Here is a 19,250-nt window from a genome sequence, read left to right as displayed (position 1 = left end):
AAAGTACACCAAACAGACATGCCAGCTAACTTTATAAATCTTGCCTTTTCATCAAAATGGGAAGAATTGCATTAAATGTTACAAAAATTGGGTATGGAGCTCTATAACACATAGGGCTACTCTGTTTCTTGGTTTATGTTTTTTTTAATCTTTTTGTCAGCATTTGAAGGGAAAATAAAAAGAATATAAGAAAGATTATGATTCTACGACTATATAATGGGATTGTCACCGTCCTGATTTTCTATTTCATCTATATTGGTGTCTTCTGTGTTATTCCCTTCCAATGCGACGTGACTAGGAGAATCAGAATTTTGTAAAGAGGGTAATTTTTTCGCTCGAGACTGCAGTCCCGTATAACGTGCCAGATCAATCCATTGCTGCAGCATTCAAGAAACAATGTTATGCCAAGTTCAAGATAAATCCTCTTATTTCATTATAGCTACTGTGATGCAGTGAGTGAAATTCAAAGAAAACATGTATGGATTTATAGTAACAAAATGTATCTAAAACTTGAAGGTGGCCGAAAAATAAGAATTTTGAGAAAGGTTTATAAAAAAGAATTCAGAAAGTTTTTCTATAAGCTATGCCCGGATTTTCTGGTTTCAATTCCTTTATAATAGTAATGATAAACTATAATTCCAAACAAATAGAAGTATATTACAGCAAAATTTACCTTAAGGACAGAATTAGACATGTTTGTCAATCTCTCAGCGTATTTTTCAGAAGTAGAAAAGTTACTAAGTGAAGACAAGTACAAAAGCAAAAGAAGATGGCTGTTACCTGAGTTCCCCAGTAGGAGTTGATCGTCCGAACAATAAATGATAGCAAATTTACAAATATAGTTTGAGACGGAAATTCATCAGAAATTCGGTGCTCCACAATTCCAGCTATAAACTGCATTAGAAATAATTGAAATCAGCATAGACTCACCCCACATGAATATTTCAAGAAAACCAAGCTATCGTTAATGATAAACTGACACCATTTGATGTAATGACGGCAATAACATAAGATGCTGATTCATCATATCACAAAACCTTTGTTGAAAGTTAGAGGCCACAAAATAAAGGAACAACAATCTTCATTAATCCCCTGGCTTTTCTATGAAAACATAACCTCTTAATACAGTAGAATACTTATAGGCCTAGCCTTTAAAAAAAAAAAGTTTATCATGCCTGTGTTTCTAGTATTGAGAGAAATGAGAAACAAATAAAAAAAAAACAGATTCATACAGTTAGATTTATATGCGAACACGATATTGATAATGCAAAACAGAAAAACAACTGAGGTTAATTACATGCAGAAACTTCTACTGTACTCTACTGTACCTGATAGCGAAGATTTGCTGATATTCCAAGAAAGCTCGAGTAAATAACTGCTGTTTTTAGTATTGGAGATCTTTTATTTTGTTGTATGTTGACAACTTCTGGATTAAGGACTCTACGAACTCCATACAGAACATTTGAGAAGGCAACAGCCCCGATACTGGAAATAAATCCAACACTAGCAAGCTTTAAGCCACCAAAAACAACTGATGCAAGTCTATGATTGATATTCCAGTACTTTCCCACAGGACTCTTTTGAAATGCATTATCAGGAATGGATCCAAGGAGATCTGTTATAACATCCATGCTATCAAGGCCATTTATTTCCTTAGCAGGTGAAAAGAATGATAGAGTTGGCGCAGGAAGCCATACTGTAAAAAAATCGACAACTATTCCCCTCACAGTATCTGTAATAACGTAATCCAACTCTTCAAAAAAATTTCCTTTCCGCCTCTCATATTGTGCTAAAAGTGTTGTAGTTATAGAGATAGACTCTTCTATTGCTAATCTGTTCAAAAATTTAGGATCTGCCAGCAATCTTTCCCTGAAACCCTGCATAAAAATGAGGTGGAGTCAACTTATTTGCCTACAAAGCATTACCTTCATCATATCAAATCATAAACCATGAACATGATTTAGGCATGCAAGCAGGTGTTTCTTTCATAAAATACAATTTTAATTCTTCAAATCACAAAACATAAGTGACTTTTTGTTTTCAGATCCAAGCTTACCTGGAAGCGATGAGTGAGTTCTGAAATAAGAGGGTTCTTCTCCAAATCAAAGAAATTTTGTAATACCTCTGGAGATACCAAACCAAGATCCAGCCCTTTTTGAAGGTCCTGAAAACATGACAGAATATGGTCTCTTGAGAAGGTCATTAAGGGATTGAATAATAGAGTGGTCACAACTTACAAACCCAAAAATCTCACCTACCAAGAATTACATCTCCCCTTCCCCCTCAAACTCCATCATCTAAGAAATTAAATTATAACGTACCTAACTCTTCATTGTTTAATTACTTCCACGAAATATATCCATACTTTCTACTTATGTACGTAGTCAAAAAGAAAATAAAAATAACAGCAAATAATGTACGAGCATTATAAGATGATTTAGTAAGCATATGTTGGACCCTACCCAAGTAGATGTAAGATGTCATTTGTAAAAGTCAAAATGCGTATTTCAAGTAAGACTAAATAGTATAAACCACTGCATAAAATAGTTGAACTTCCAAGAAAAGTTGTAATTTTTGCAGTAATGCATCGCAAGACTACTGAGAATATGTAACCTGAGGAAGGGCATCTCGATTCCTGCCAGCAGCATTCATAACTCGAGCAATTTCAGCACGGTCAAAGCAGTTCCTGTCGCAAGGTCTGGCAGCAGAATACCACAAAAAATCAGCAATTGGAACTTCTCCCTCTCTTCTGATTTGCTGTCTTTCAGGATCAAGTAACACAACCACTTGGTTTTTCTTTGGCATCCTTTTTGAAATTCTTGCAGGCATCCCAGTACCTCTGGACCCATATGCAACATGGCTCGCCCCTGTCACGACTACTATAAGACCTGTGGTTCCTCCATCCACCATGGCTTGCAAGATATTTTGGGACATGGTATAATCATCCACCACTCTAGCTTGTACAGATAGATAGGAGCTTGGACCGAAAGGAATAGATTGATTTGGATAATTCAAATCAACTAGTGATCCACGTGAGATAGAAGTAAAGCCTGAGATGAAGCCTGAACCAGCTGGAGGAGTGTACTTTTTGCGATCAGCCTTTGAAAGTCCAATTATACCTTCTGCTTGTACAGTCCGCAAAACCTACTTAATTTATAATAATGAGTATCTTGTCAATGGCTTCCCTAAATACAAGAATCAACAGACGCAATAAAATCATAATACATGAATGCATGAAGAGCAAAACTATGGCAAAGCAGAAAGACGGCCAGCCCGACAACCTACGATAGCATATAATAATTTACCACACCATAACACATGCAAAGTATGCAATCCACACACAAATATAATTTAATAATTTCTAATGCCCTACATATATGGGAAATGTAAAAGACCTTGAGCGGAGTACCACAAGCAACAAGTCGAACTCCATTATCACGACAGTAACTTAGAAGAGGCTCATACTCCTGCCAGCGCTCAGGTGGCCAATGTGTTGTGTAAGACTTCAAGGTTTCTCCATCTATGCTGCAATGATTTTCATAGAAACATAATCATAGAGGAAAAAGTATACTATTGTTAATATTTGTTCATATATTGGTCTATTTAACAAATACTGTTGATATGAGATCGTTAATGTTAAGAGTTAGTTTTGGTTCTGTTATTAGATATACTGTACAGCTTAGTTAGTTTCCTTTTCTGTGATTATTTACTGATTACAGCTGTCATAACAGCTGGTATTATATTCTATAAATACCCTGTAACTAAGCTTATTTCAGTAATAAGATTCATTTCGTACTTTCCAGAAACCCTTTCCTAATATGGTATCAGAACCATTGTGAATCTCTCTCTCAGATCTCGTTTTTTTTTCCGTCGACTCTTCTTCTCTCTCGATTTTGTCTTCTTCGATTGTTTCTCCTTGGAGCTTCTGCTATGGCATCCGCTGTTCCAACTTCCTCTGCATCTTCTTCATTTGCTCCCATTGTGTTCTCGCACAATCTCTCCGTTAAGCTCGATAGTCATAATTTCTTACTGTGGTGACCTCAGATTCTTGCAGCTATTCGTGGTCACATGCTTGAGGATTACATCGATACTGAGTATCAGTCGCCATTGCAGTACCCCACGGATGCAGATCGTACTGCTAAGAATGTTAACATGGCCCATGTTCAGTGGAAGCAACATGATAATCTCCTTTGCTTGAGGCTTCTTTCATCTATGACGGAGAGTATTCTCACTCAAGTGGTTGGATCTCAAACCTCTGCTCAGGTTTGGTCTGTTCTTGATTGCTATTTTACTACTCAAACTAATGCTAAGATTGATCAGTATCAGACTCAATTACATAATCTCAAGAAAGGCTCTCTTTCTTTGAATGACTATCTTCTCAAGATTAAGTTTCTTATAGATCAACACCACTCCCAAAGAACATATCAAAGCCATTTTCAATGGTTTACCATCTGATTACGATGTGTTTGTTCTCCCTATAAACTCGCGCCAATCTTCTTACACTGTGGCGAAATTGAATCTTTGTTGTTATCTCAAGAGAGTTGTCTTGAAAAGCATTCTAGGGATCTTGATTCCAGTCCTCAAGCTAATGCTGCCTATAGAAAGCCTGGAAGTTCTTCTCAATCTGGTTATGGTCGTGCCACTCAATCTGGTTTTCCCCCAATTCAGGTTCTAATCCTGGTCGCAATCCCTATTGGAATCCCTATGTTGTTGGTCGTGGCAACTCTGACTCTCAATCAGGCAAGCCTCCGTTCAGACCACCATCCCCATCTCCATCTCCTTCTTCTCAAATACAAAGTGGTAGACTAGTTTGTCAACTCTATTCTCGCCCAGACCATTTTGCATCTAGGTGTTATCAGAGGTACAATCCAAAGTTTCCAGGTTTTGGTGCTGCTCTGATAGACAAGTTTGCATCTGCTATGAATGCTCTTATTGCTACCACTGATACTGTGAATGATCCTGGATGGTACCCCGACTCTGGCGCAACAAATCATTGCACAAATAATGATCAAAATCTCATGAGCAAAGGTCAGTATTTTGGGTCTGAACAATTACATGTTGGAGATGGGATTGGCCTATCTATCTCTAATGTCGGTAAGTCTTCTATTCAGTCCTCCTCTTCCTCTAAAATCCTTTTTCTTAATCAATTACTTCATGTTCCTCACATCACTAAAAACTTAATCATTGTTTCTCAGCTTACTCGTAATAACAATGTCTATTGTGAATTTCACTCTGATGTCTCTTTTGTCAAAGAACAGGTCACCAAGAAAATTCTGATGCAAGGGACTCTTAAGAATGGTCTTTATGCGTTTCCATCCTCAGCCTTTCAACTCATCCATCCAAGTTCTGTTCCTACCAGTTCAAGTGCTTCATCTTTATCAATTTTTGTGCCATTTTTTTTCTTCTTTACCCACTGTATCTGTTTTTATTACTTCAGCTACTTCTAATTCTCAATTCTTACTTTGGCATAATCGTGGGGCATCCAAGTGCCAAGATTGTAAAATTTGTTCTAGCTGATTGATAATCTTCCTCATATTAATAAAAATCATCTTGATTTCTGTTCATCTTGTTGTCAAGGCAAGATACATAAATTTCTCTTTCCTAGTTCTAATAGTCAATATCATAATCCTCTTGAGCTCATCCACTCGGATCAATGGGGTCCAGCACCCATAGTTTCCTCAAATGGCTACAAATATTATATACATTTTATTGACTCATATTCTAGATATACTTGGGTATATTTGTTGAAATCCAAGTCTGATACTTTGCAAACTTTTATCAATTCCAAAACCCAAGTTGAAAATGAACTAGGACACAAAATAAAGGTCATTCAAACTGATTGGGGAGGTAAGTATCGAGCATTTACTCGGTACCTCCTTCAAAATGGCATAAACCATAGAGTTTCCTGTCCCACTTCTCACCAACAAAATGGCCTTGCTAAAAGAAAGCATAGGCATCTCATTGAGACTGGTCTGACCTTATTAGTGCTTTCATGCCCCTAAAATTTTGGGATGAAGTTGTTAGAACAGTTGCCTTTCTCATTAGTCGTTTACCTACCCCAGTGTTATCTCTTTCTAATCCTCTCAAGAAATTATTCAACAAAGAACCAGATTATACCAAACTAAAAGTGTTTGGCTGTGAGTGTTTTCCCAACAATCGACCTTTCAATGCCAATAAACTTCAATTCAGATCCGTTTCTTGTACTTTTCTGGGGTACATTTTCAAACACAAGGGCTACAAATGTCTCTCTTCTTCAAGACGACTTTATATTTCCAGAGATGTACTCTTTAATGAGTACTCTTTTCCTTTTTCCAAATCTGCCAAAATTACTCCTCCATCATCATATGGTTCCTTGACAAAAACACCTATTGCTTCTATTCCATTATCCACTAAAATTCGTTCTATTGTCACTCCTTATGTGGTCTCAGAATATCTGTCCCAACCTAAACTCTCATCTCAGCCTACCTCACCCTCTATTCATTCCCATTCTCCTCCTCTCACTCATCCTTCTACACCTACGTCTTCTCCTCATAACACCACTGCTCTGCCAATCCCTTCCGCTGCCACTTCTCCATCTATTCCTGCTTTACCTATAACTTCCCAACCTTCTTCTACTGATATAGCAGATGCATCAACATTAGTGACAAATCAAACAAATACTCATCAGATGGTCACTCGCTCCAAGGCTGGAGTTTATAAACCAAAGGTTTATATCACTTCAAAGGAGCCTTTAACACTTGCTAATGCTATTGGAAATTCTTCTTGGAAATCTGCTATGGAAGAGGAGATTCAAGCTTTGAATAAAAATGGTACTTAGTTCTTGGTACAGCTGCCCTCAAACAGAAAAGCCATTGGCTGTAAGTGGGTATTTAAGCTTAAAGAAAATTCTGATGATACTATTCTCAAACACAAGGCTAGACTAGTTGCAAAGGGGTTCAGCCAACAATTTGGGTTTGATTTTACTAAGACTTCTAGTCCAGTAATTAAGCCTACTACTATTCGGGTCATACTAACTATAGCTCTTTCTTATAACTGGTCAATCAAACAACTTGACATAAATAATGCTTTTTTGAATGGCCATCTACAAGAAGAGGTCTATATGTCCCAACCTCCGGGTTTTGAGGTTCAGCAGTCTCCTCCTTTAGTGTACAAGCTACATAAAGCCATCTATGGTTTGAAGCAGGCACCAAGGGCCTGATTTGACAAGTTGAGAGCTACCCTTATTTCCTTGAAGCTTCAGAGTTCGATAGTTGATCAGTCCTTGTTTATTAAGCTCACTTCCTTCACTACTTTATTTGTTCTTGTCTATGTGGACGATATTCTAGTGACAGGAAGTTCATCTGAGGAGGTTCAACAACTTATTCAGCATCTCAATTCCATTTTTGCACTTAAGGATCTTGGTGATCTTCACTACTTCTTGGGAATTGAGGTCTCTCATACAACTCAAGGACTTCATCTTTCTCAGGTGCAGTACATTACTGATTTTCTTTGTAATGCCAAGTTGTAGTTTGCTAATGGTCTTCCTACTCCAATGGTTGGTGGGGAAAAATTATCAGCTTCAGGCAGTGATCCAATACAGGACCCCGAGCTTTATCGCAGCTAAGTTGGAGCTCTTCAATATGCCACCATCACTAGACCCGAAATATCCTTTGCTGTGAACAAAGTGTCACAGTTTATGCATACTCCTCTTGAGTCTCATTGGCGTACAGTAAAGAGAAGTTTGAGATATCTCAAGCATTCTCTAGATTTTGGCCTACATTTCCAGAAAACTGATCCTGCAAACCTCTCTTTAGTTGGGTTTTTTGATGCTAATTGGGCCACAGATGTGGATGACAGGCGCTCAACTACTGGTTTGTGTGTCTATGTTGGCTCTAATTTGGTCTCTTGGTCATCGAAGAAGCAAGCAACCATATCTCGGTCGAGTACCGAAGCAGAGTACCGGAGTTTAGTATCCCTGACTGTTGAAGTTCCCTGGATTTAAGCTCTTCTTGCTGAGCTCAAAGTGCCACTTGCAGCTCCACCAGTTTTATGGTGTGATAATCTAAGTACAGTCCTCATGTCTGCCAATCCAATTTTGCATCAAAGGACAAAACACATAGAGCTGAACTTATACTTTGCCATGGAAAAAGTTCGCCAGATTATTGTCAAACATGTTCCAGCTCATGAACAGACTTCAGACATCTACACCAAAACACTCTCTAACACTAGATTTTTGTTCTTAAGAGACAAACTTAGAGTTCAAGGACTATCCAATCTACGTTTGCGGGGGTGTTAAGAGTTAGTTTTGGTTCTGTTATTAGATATATTGTACAGCTTAGTTAGTTTCCTTTTTTGTTATTATTTACTGATTACAGCTGTCATAATAGCTGGTATTATATTGTATAAATACCCTATAACTAAGCTTATTTCATTAATAAGATTCATTTCATACTTTCCTGAAACCCTTTTCCTAATAGTTAATAATTCTATTTATACAGAAATTAACTATAAATGGAAGGTTTCTGCAATCATTTACACATAAACAAAATAAATCGTTAATATTTTAATTTAATTCGGAATGCACAGAAGAATTGGTTATGGACCTTTTAGGTGACATCATTGGTTCAAATATAGAGGTAAGTCTTAAGGTTGAGCAATGATCCAACAAATCAGAATCCAAGCTAAGGTGCATCTATTGCCAGAAGGCAAGAACTAATATATCTAATAGAGTAAGATCACAAGCTGGGTATTCTTAGTAAATTGATGATATGAAAAATGTCATCAGTTAGCCATTTGGCAAAGGTCAACCCAATTAGTGCAGTGTTAGAGCTCATATACTTCATGGCTTCAAATCAACCGTTACAACTAATAACAATGACACGTTATTTCTCACTAAATTTGAAACTTGAATATGACTTTACTTCACAAAACACGATTAGCTAAAGGTTCAACCAAATAATTCATGAAAGCTTACATGCATATATGACATAGTTGAAGAAATATAATCTGAATGAGTTGGCAGGGCTAATACCTTTTGTCCATATACTGATTGAGCTGGTCCTGCATGGTAGAAGGAAAAGCTTCCAGAGCCAAAGATAAAGGGCGTTCAATTTCCACACACCTTTTTCTCAAACCTTTTACGATTTGAAGCTCCAATTCCTTATCATCTCGAATCGGAACCTGTTCTGCTTCCCCTAAATACACAATCCGAGAGTTCATCAGCTTCTCCCACACCTTCCTCTTGTCCTTCCCCACCGCCATCGGCTCTCCCATCGCCGTCGCATCGTAAATCCTTGAATTTATAATATCCTCCTCCTCCGCCTCCTCTTCCTCTTCCTTCTTCCTCTCCGTCTCCTCCACAGCTTTCGGAGCCACGTCCGTTACATTCGTCTGCAGCTGTGGCTGCGGCGTTTGCGAATTCGGCAGTGCGTTCTCTCCACTCGCCATCGCCGATTGCAGAAACCACGCTCCGAGCGCCAGAGACGGAGCGAGTAGCACATGTCGTCTCGAGTACGCCTCACTTCGGAAAGATTCACTGGAAAAATCTTCATTTTCAGGTTGGCTACGGCAACATAAAATCGGACGGATGGTCAGTTGGCGCAGTTTCACGCCGGAAACTCGACCGGATAATAGAGCTCCCGGGACGAATTCCCTGAAATTCCTAGAGTTTATATTGTAGAATGGTCTACCAAGACCAACGTCGAAGCCACAGTGAGTGTGGGGTTGTGGCTTCATTTTCCCGGAGAAAACGTCGACGTTCTGTTAGTTAAGCATTGGTCAATCACCGAACGAGAGACCGTTAGCTTTTTCTTTTGCGTTCAGACATCGACCTTTCCAAAGCCTCAAATATTTCGGGTATTTTTGGTTTCCATTTTTGGAAATAAAAAATAAGTATTTATTTATTTTTGTGTGGAAATGAAAAATAAGTTTAATTTTCGTAGTCACATAAATTATGGTGACACGGTGGCTTTTTGTGCTCTACAAATTAGATTGTCTTTATTTTATTTGTACATATATTTTTTTTCTTTATCAATTTCGTTTTCTCTAGATACTCTTTAATTTTTTGTCTCATGGGAAAGAAAACAAAAATACATTTATCAGTTATTAATTATTTGAAAGATTTTTTTTTTCATCTTTATCTGCCAAATGAATTGAGTGGTGGGTGTGTAGCACTGATTTCTGGAGTTTTTATATTGTATTTTCACATCCACTCGTCGAATTGGGTGGATTATGAAACAGGGAAATAATTAGAAAGAGTACAGCACTTACGTGGAATTGACTCATCGACTCGTGTGAATTCATCAGGATTATCCAATCCCATACAGACTAATGCATAAGATATATATATATATATATATAAATTTAAGAGGAAAAACCTGGATTTGACTCGTATAGGTATACTTGTAATAAAATAATTTATTTTTTCTTGACAAATAGTTAATGCTCTTTGATAAGAAACATAAACTACACAAATCATAATATGTGGAGGAGTCTCTTAGGCTATTCAAGAGCAACCATTTAATAAATAAGAAATATATGAACCAAATATCACTACAAAAAACAGGGCCTATACCGAGAACAAATGTCATCGGTATAAGCCCAAATGTCCTCGGTACAACTTATACCGAGACAATGTCGTCGGTATAAAGTTATCGGTACATCCGCGTCGGTAAAACAAAACTTCTACCGACGACATTAGAAATGTTCTCGGTATAAGTTTTACCGAGGACAATGTCCTCGGTAGAAAGTGACTAATGTCCTCGGTACAACCAACCCCAATTTGTCATCGTACTGGTGTATACCGACATCTTGGTGGTATATACTGAGGACAATGTCCTCGGCATAGACTTGTCCCCAATTTTTTTTTATATTTGTTATTCCCTTATTTATTTATTTATTTATTTATTTTGAATTAAATATACAAAAAAATAAAATTAAATTTATATTTGTTATTCCCTTATTTATTTATTTATTTTGAATTAAATATAATAAAAAATAGAATAAAATTAAAACACTTATATTAAAGATATAAATAAAAACATAAGAGTATATTCGCTGAATCAAAATAAAGACTTGTCTTAAACATGATAATGTAATAGTCAATTGTAATAAAATTCATACATAAGTCCTATTGAGTCGGTGCTCCAACATCGGGATCATCGGGTGGTGGTGGGGCAGATTGAGATCCCGGGGTGATACAATGAGTCCGGACATGCTCCTCTAACTGTCGAAGACGCTCTCTCATATCAGACAACTCTTCATCTCTAGTTTGTGAAGGACGAAAATCAAATGGAGTTCGGTCCCTTATGTTAAGGATACGTCCATATCCTTTCTGGTGGCCCCATCGTTTTCCGAAGACATTTTGTACCAAAGATATGTCTTCATCTTCAGGCGCACTCGAAACTGGTGTGAAATTCTCAGTATCAGTTGCCTGTGTCTGCTGTGTGTCGCGGTATGCACGCAATTCCTCCTGTGATACAATGTATAATGTAATTAAAATTTTGAAACAATTAAAAATTTGAAAAATGTTTAAAAAAACTTAACGTACCCAAGTATTTTTGGCTGTCTCTGTCACCCCCTATGCCTGATTTATGGTGAGTATCCATCCAGCTATCCGGGATGGACTCAAGTTCCCCAGTCTCTAAATTGCGCTGTCACGTTACATATATTTTTATAAAATTAAAAATTAAACGTAAATAAGAAAAATAACATAAAAAATAATTAATTAACTAACTAACCTTTTTATAGCGTAAGGCTGGGATTGACTGAGAACCTCCATAGCTAAGCTCTTTCAGTTTCCTTCTATTTTCCTTGTTGACCGCAGAACGTTTCTGCAAAAGGTTATCGTTAGTAATATATTTAATTAAGATAGTTAAGTTTAGCAAGAAATTAATACCGTAATTTCTGGGCGTCAGAAAAAATCAAATGCTTTTTGCCACTGCGTATCCGTGCAACCACCATAACGATTTTGTGGCCCATTAATCGTTAAATGCTCTTTAATATCGTACTTCCAGTCAGAATACTTTTTAGCACACGAAGTATCAATGCCTCTCAAGATCCCAGGCATATGCCCTTCTCCATATCTAGTACGTCTAATATCAAACAAATCATCGTAATTTACAAACATTTATTAGTAAATATGATATATAACATAAAATGAGAATTAACATAAAAATACATAAACTACTTACTTCCAAATGTGCAAGTATTCTTTCTTTCGAGGCATTTGGTACTTTTGACCATTGAGGACAGTCCGGATCTGTGTACTGTCGAACAAGTAATCCGAGCTCTCTTGAGAAATTTGAGCTGTACTCTCCGATCTCTTTATATGTTCTCCCCCGCACATCCCACTCGAGAGGGAGAGGACGCCCCAACTGTTCCCTCTTTTCCCGCGTGTTCAATCATTTATGGCGTCCACGTTTACTTGGAGGCGCTATTGTATGCAAATTCAATATTTTAAAATTAATATGGATTAATTGTTAAATTTTAAGGAGTATATCAATGTGTAAAGTATTACCTCGTTCACAATCAGCTGGGATATCTGACGGTCCACGTGGAGGATCGCATCCTCCACCATCACCCCCGTGAGATTGAGCAACAACATCAGCCATATCTGTCAAATTAATCGATATTAAAATTACATTTATCAGTTAAAAATGACAATATAAAATTATTTATTGTTAAAAATAATTACTTCAACATATTATAAAATTACCACTTAATTATCACTATAATAATCTTCACTATCATCATCGGTTTCTATGTGTTCATCTTCCTCTTCATCATCTTCATATTCAACCTCCTCCTCCTCCTCCACTTCCTCTTCCTCCTCCTCCTCTTCTTCTTCCATTTCCTCCTCCCTCTCCTCCTCAATTGCAACATTATCTATCTCAACAAATTGTAATGGAGCCCCCGTACGTTCAAAGCTGATTTGTGGCAACGGTCCAAGATCAACGAATAATTGGAAATTAGAGGAACTAGTGTCATGCATAACATCTACTTCTACATCCTCCGCTTGTTCTTCAACTAGTGGGATGTCCCACACATTTCTGTGATGCACTTCTTGGACGACTTTCCAATGAGATTTATTTTTAAGGTCTTCAATGTAGAAAACTTGGTTAGCCTGAGTTGCTAAGATAAATTTATCATCTTTGAAGGCCTCCGAACTGGTTTTGATACTCGTTATGTTTTGCTCAAACTTTAATCCTGAAGACCGATTAGTGTCAAACCATTTGCACTTAAATAATACAACAGAACAACCAGAAAGATAAGACATCACTAAAACTTCTTCCAACTGGCCGTAATAAGTACTATTTTCGACACCCGCTACAAAGACTCCACTATTTTGAGTTTTGCGATTCTTGTCCCTGTCATAACACAAAAATCTTACTCCATTTACAACACACCCAGGGTACGACGCAACACGAGTTGAAGAACCGTTTGCTAAAGAGATTAATTCTTCATCTACTTCCAAGGATCCTGTTTGTCGAAGATGATAAATCTTATTATAAAACCAATTAGGAAATTCCTCTCTATGTAATTGGTCTAGGTTTTCAACACCTCTAGTCTGTAGAATTTCCCTATGCTCTCTGCAAAAAACAAAAACAACTAATTTAAGAGCTACTAATAAGTGTTATAATAAACATGCAATGAAATGATGAACTACTTTAATTACTTACCGAAGATATGGCAAGATCTCATTGCAGTTGTTTAGAATATACCAATCCGCTATTTTCTTCACTTCATCTTCCAAAATTGTCAATGATTTCTTACCAATTGGACGACCTTGAGATCGAAAAACCGACATCTTTTTAAGTGATGGCCCAACATCTACATTTCGGTCTGGACGATTGAACTTTGTCTCAACACCTTTCAAGTACATGGAGCAAAATGTTAATGCCTCATCAACCACATATCCTTCTGCTATTGACCCCTCTGGACGTGCTTTGTTACGGACATAATTCTTCAATTTTTTCATATACCTTTCAAAAGGATACATCCACCTCATGTGAACCGGTCCTCCAAGTATTGCTTCTTCCGGTAAATGTATTAGTAGATGGACCATGATATCGAAAAAAGCAGGTGGGAAAATATTCTCTAACTTGCAAACAATCTCAACAATTGAAGTTTGGACTTTTTCTAAATCTGAGACTTTTAGAGTTCTCGCACAAATGAGCTTGAAGAAAGTGCATAACTCAATAATAGTTGTACTCATTGATTTCTCTAGGAATGCATGCACACCAACTGGCAAAAGGCGTTGCATAATGATGTGACAATCATGCGATTTCAAACCAGTTATCTTATTGTCATTATCAATCACATTTTTCCTTAGGTTAGATCCAAAACCATATGGAAACTTCATTGATTTAAGAAATCGACAAAACTTTTGGCGATCTTCAACAGTGAAAGTGAATTTGGCCGCAGGCTTTTATATCCGACCATTCAACTTCCTCAGCTGTAACTCTGGTCTCATCTTCATCTTCTCCAAGTCTACTCTGGCACTAACTGTGTCTTTGGTCTTATTCTCCAGCCCAACTATTGTTCCTACTAAACTGTCGCACACAAATCGTTATAATGTTGCCCACTCCTGTAGTCTGTTGTAGGTATCTCTTGACCGCGCTCATTCTCCGCTTGTTCGTCATTGTCATTTTGCATAAGATCAGTGAGAACATCCATCATTTCATCTTCATCATTTTGATCTATCCGAGCTCTCATTGGTATTATTTCATCCTCTCCATGCCAATGCCAATTGGTATATTTCCGTAGAAAACCATTTACAAAAAGATGATTTTCTAATACATCAATCGTCTGAAATTCAACGTTGACACACCTCCTACACGGACATTTCACCAATCCCCTTGAGTCAACGCACTGCCGAGCTCTCTGGAGAAAATCCATCACACCAGCCTCATACTCATCGGATAATCGATCTGTCAAATTAATCCAACTCTTGTCGATCGACATTGTATGAATGTAGCACTGCACGGAACACTAATCATCAAACTTACAATCAATTTGTGTGTGTCCTAATTCAGAGAGAGGCAAATGTAAGAGTCTTCAATGACTCACCCTCTCTAAATGGGTCTAAGGCTTCTTGTGATGAACACTAAAAAAATATAATATTATCACTAGGTGATAATAACACTATTATATCTTTGGTAATAATTTCTTATTACCAAAGAAAAAAGCAAATATAATTAAATATGTTTTTTTAACGTCTTATGCTTTTTGAAGTTAATTATGTTGTTTTATGATATCTAACTATAATATATTTCAGTGTAAATATTATTAAAATTATTTAAATTTGACATATTATTTTAGTATTTATTAAATTATATATTTTACTTATGCTTGCTTTATTGAATAGTTTTATTAATTTAAACAAAATTTCTAAAATTTGTTTAAAATTTATTTAACTACTTTAGGATTAATTTTTATTTTTATTAAAATTTAGTTGCATAATGTTAATGTTAATTTTTTTTAATCTTAATTTTAAAATATATCATTTTTACTAATACTTATTTTGAAAACCTAAAAATAAATACATTCTATCTAATATAATAATTTCATATTTTTATTAAAATTAATATTATATTATTTATATAAAAAAACATAAATTATTCAAAAATTGAAAAAAAATTAAAAAAATGCAGAAAAATTAAAAACAACTAACAAATATTATTTTTTTACATATTAATTTACTATTTATTAAATTACATATTTTACTTATGCTTTATTGAATAGTTTGATTAATTTAAACAAAATTTCTAAGATTTGTTTAAAATTTATTTATTTACTTTAGGATTTAATTATTACTTAAATTATTTAATTAATGTTTATTTTTATTAAAATTTAGTTGCATAATGTTAATGTTAATTTTTTAAATGTTAATTTTAAAATATATTATTTTACTTATCAATTCACTATTTATTAAATTAGAAATTTTATTAAGTACTTCTACTAATATTGACAATATCTCTAAATTTTACAATTCTATAAAAATATTAAATATGTTTACTAATATGTTTACTACACATAAAATTCACCAAAACAACATAGAATTTATTTTAAAAAAAATACTAATTAATCATATAACAAGTTTCTAATTTCTAATATCATTTTTACTAATACTTATTTTGAAAACCTAAAAATAAATACATTCTATCTAATATAATAATTTCATATTTTTATTAAAATTAATATTATATTATTTATATAAAAAAACATAAATTATTCAAAAATTGAAAAAAAATTAAAAAAATACAGAAAAATTAAAAACAACTAACAAATATTATTTTTTTACATATTAATTTACTATTTATTAAATTACATATTTTACTTATGCTTTATTGAATAGTTTGATTAATTTAAACACAATTTCTAAGATTTGTTTAAAATTTATTTATTTACTTTAGGATTTAATTATTACTTAAATTATTTAATTAATGTTTATTTTTATTAAAATTTAGTTGCATAATGTTAATGTTAATTTTTTAAATGTTAATTTTAAAATATATTATTTTACTTATCAATTCACTATTTATTAAATTAGAAATTTTATTGAGTACTTCTACTAATATTGACAATATCTCTAAATTTTACAATTCTATAAAAATATTAAATATGTTTACTAATATGTTTACTACACATAAAATTCACCAAAACAACATAGAATTTATTTAAAAAAAATACTAATTAATCATATAACAAGTTTCTAATTCCTAATATCATTTTTACTAATACTTATTTTGAAAACCTAAAAATAAATACATTCTATCTAATATAATAATTTCATATTTCTATTAAAATTAATATTATATTATTTATATAAAAAAACATAAATTATTCAAAAATTGAAAAAAAATTAAAAAAATACAGAAAAATTAAAAACAACTTACCAATGCCTTCAATATTTTACTAGCAATCTCTTTAGTCCAACAAAAACCGAATACCCAACCTTCAAACAAAAATTACAAAATATCATTATACAATTTGGTTGCATAATGTTATTGTTAATTTGATTTAATCATGATTAAAAATATATTATACAACTTATCAATTAACTATTTCTTAAATTATAAATTTTATTGAGTATTTTTAATTCTAAAAAAAATTGGGCAGCATAACGACTGTATTTTCATATATCCCAAAATTTAAAAACCTGCAAATAACACATAAAAAAATATCCAGTCGCAGAATATACACAAAGCAATACAAATACATTGTAAATGACTATATAATTTATAATTATTACTCTAAATTTTATTAATTATTCAATTTTCTATTTAAAATATCATAATTCTACTAAAAATTAACAACAAAAACAAAGCATCAATATTCATCAACACTAAGAATAAAAAAATTAACAACAACAACAAAATTCAAATTAAATAAACAAAACTCACTCTAATAATCAAAATTTATTAACCAAATCTAATAATCTAAAACTAAAATTATTTAACCCAATCTAAAAAACAAACAATCAAATATTAAATTTTCATATAAACATATATTTATAACTAAAAGTCAAATTATATACCTAAAAAATAAATTATTAAATTTTCATACTAATAAATTAATTATTTATCATATGATTAAACTAACTAAATCTTAAAACTATATATGTATTTTACTAAAATACTACACAATATATTATTTCCTCTAAATTGGATATCACTAAATTTTTAACAAATTTTCATCACAAATTATTATTTTTACCTATTTTAATTACATAATCAGAAATTATATATATAATATAACAAATAACAATATATTAACAATATTAAACAAATTATAAATAAAACCCTAAATATATTTATGCAAAAAATATAAATAAAACCAAAAAATTACAAAGAAAATGTGAAATACCTCTAAAACCGCTGGTATACAATGCAAAACCTGAAAATCATACCACAAAAAACTCATTATAAAAAACCAAAACTGAAAAAAAAATTTAAACATTTATACAAAAAAAAAAAAAGAAATATTTGTAAATAATTACCTCAATAAACCTTATAGCCACTTAAATCGCCTTTGGAAGGGAAACTTTGACCGAAAACAAAGTTTGTGGGGGCCGAAATCCAGGAAAATAGAAATGGGAGGCGGAGAAAACGGTTTTGGGTTTTTTTCCGTTTCAGAGAAATGAGCTCTCTGTTTGGGGAAGATGAAGATTATAAAGACCCTATATCGAGAACATGTTCTCGGTATATGGTCCTCGGTACACAAACTAAAATGAAATAACCGCGTAAAAAAGGCGGGAGTCTGAATTATCTATACCGAGTACACGTTCTCGGTAAAGACCTCGGTAACGACCCTATACCGAGAATATGTTCTCGGTATAAGGTCCTCGGTACACAGACTAAAACAAAAAAACCGCGTAAAGGAGGCGGTTGTCTAAATGATCTATACCGAGAACTTGTACTCGGTAACATGTTCTCGGTATAGAACGTTTTTTTTGTAGTGTATACAGCTTATATCATCCCCGTCAAATAAAAGAAAATCGCACAAAAAATGAATTCACACTGATCGTAATTGTACTCCTCCAATACATAGTAACATTTTAAGATATAGATTAATATAAAAAGTAATTATCATTATTAATTATTAATAAATTAAATATTTAAAAAATAATAATTAATGGCAGTATTGCATATTTAAATTCATTCATTAATATTTATATTAAAAAAATGATTATTGATTTGATCAATTTTTAGTATGTGTCAAATTTAACATAATTTTTAGCACATTATTAGAGAAGTTTTTCTTTGAAATGTGCTATATTTTAACAATGCATCAAAAATTTCCATCTCCAATGCTCTTATAATGTTCCTAAATATACAACTTTATTGAATGTCTCTATATTTGATTATTTTGTGCAGTGAGATCCTCTCGTGACTGCTTCTAAAAGTAGAGATTTTTGGCAGTTTAACCGGTTTTGAAGTAGCACATGCACCCTGTTTCTCACTTAATGTATGCTGATGACACCATAATCTTCTGCAAAACTAGCGTGTCTAAAGCTCAAGTGGTCAGAGAATGTTTGAAGAAATATTGTACTTGGTCAAGTACTAAATCTATTGTGTTTTTCTCCCCAAAAACAAAAGTAGCGCATAAGTCTCAAATCATGGACTTTCTGGGGTATGGTGAAACACCAGATTCTGCAACAATCCTGAGCAATCCACTATTCCCAACCAAGAACAAGGAATGACTTCAATTTCACCAAGATGAAAGTTATTCTAAATGGGAAGGATGGAGGTCCAAGCTTCTGCTTGCGA

The 19,250-nt window shown here is 33.8% G+C and overlaps 1 protein-coding gene across 1 annotated transcript; it reads right to left on the bottom strand.

The window, feature by feature from the left end:
- Positions 1-4: 4 nt before the first annotated feature.
- LOC133798195 (protein RETICULATA-RELATED 6, chloroplastic) lies at positions 5-9,848 on the bottom strand. Its single transcript, XM_062236411.1, has 7 exons — positions 9,011-9,848; positions 3,396-3,525; positions 2,614-3,144; positions 2,057-2,164; positions 1,329-1,877; positions 781-894; positions 5-377 (listed from the first exon to the last, which is right to left on the bottom strand). Exons 1-7 carry the CDS (start codon positions 9,712-9,714, stop codon positions 210-212), a joined length of 2,304 nt encoding a protein of 767 aa, XP_062092395.1. The 5' UTR covers positions 9,715-9,848; the 3' UTR covers positions 5-209.
- Between the last annotated feature and the right edge of the window lie 9,402 nt (positions 9,849-19,250).

This window comes from Humulus lupulus, chromosome 8, assembly GCF_963169125.1.
Source record: "Humulus lupulus chromosome 8, drHumLupu1.1, whole genome shotgun sequence".
Classification (NCBI taxonomy): Eukaryota; Viridiplantae; Streptophyta; class Magnoliopsida; order Rosales; family Cannabaceae; genus Humulus; species Humulus lupulus.
This window is presented reverse-complemented; position numbering and strand designations above follow the sequence as displayed.

What these genes read in the sequence shown, in the direction of transcription:
- LOC133798195 (XM_062236411.1), bottom strand. Translation starts at nt 9,714, where the DNA reads ATGAAGCCACAACCCCACACTCACTGTGGCTTCGACGTTGGTCTTGGT. An exon ending in AATCAGTATATGGACAAAAG is followed by an intron (nt 3,526 to 9,010) that starts GTATTAGCCCTG and finishes AAATCATTGCAG; the next exon opens with CATAGATGGAGAAACCTTGA. An exon ending in ATCGAGATGCCCTTCCTCAG is followed by an intron (nt 2,165 to 2,613) that starts GTTACATATTCT and finishes TCATGTTTTCAG; the next exon opens with GACCTTCAAAAAGGGCTGGA.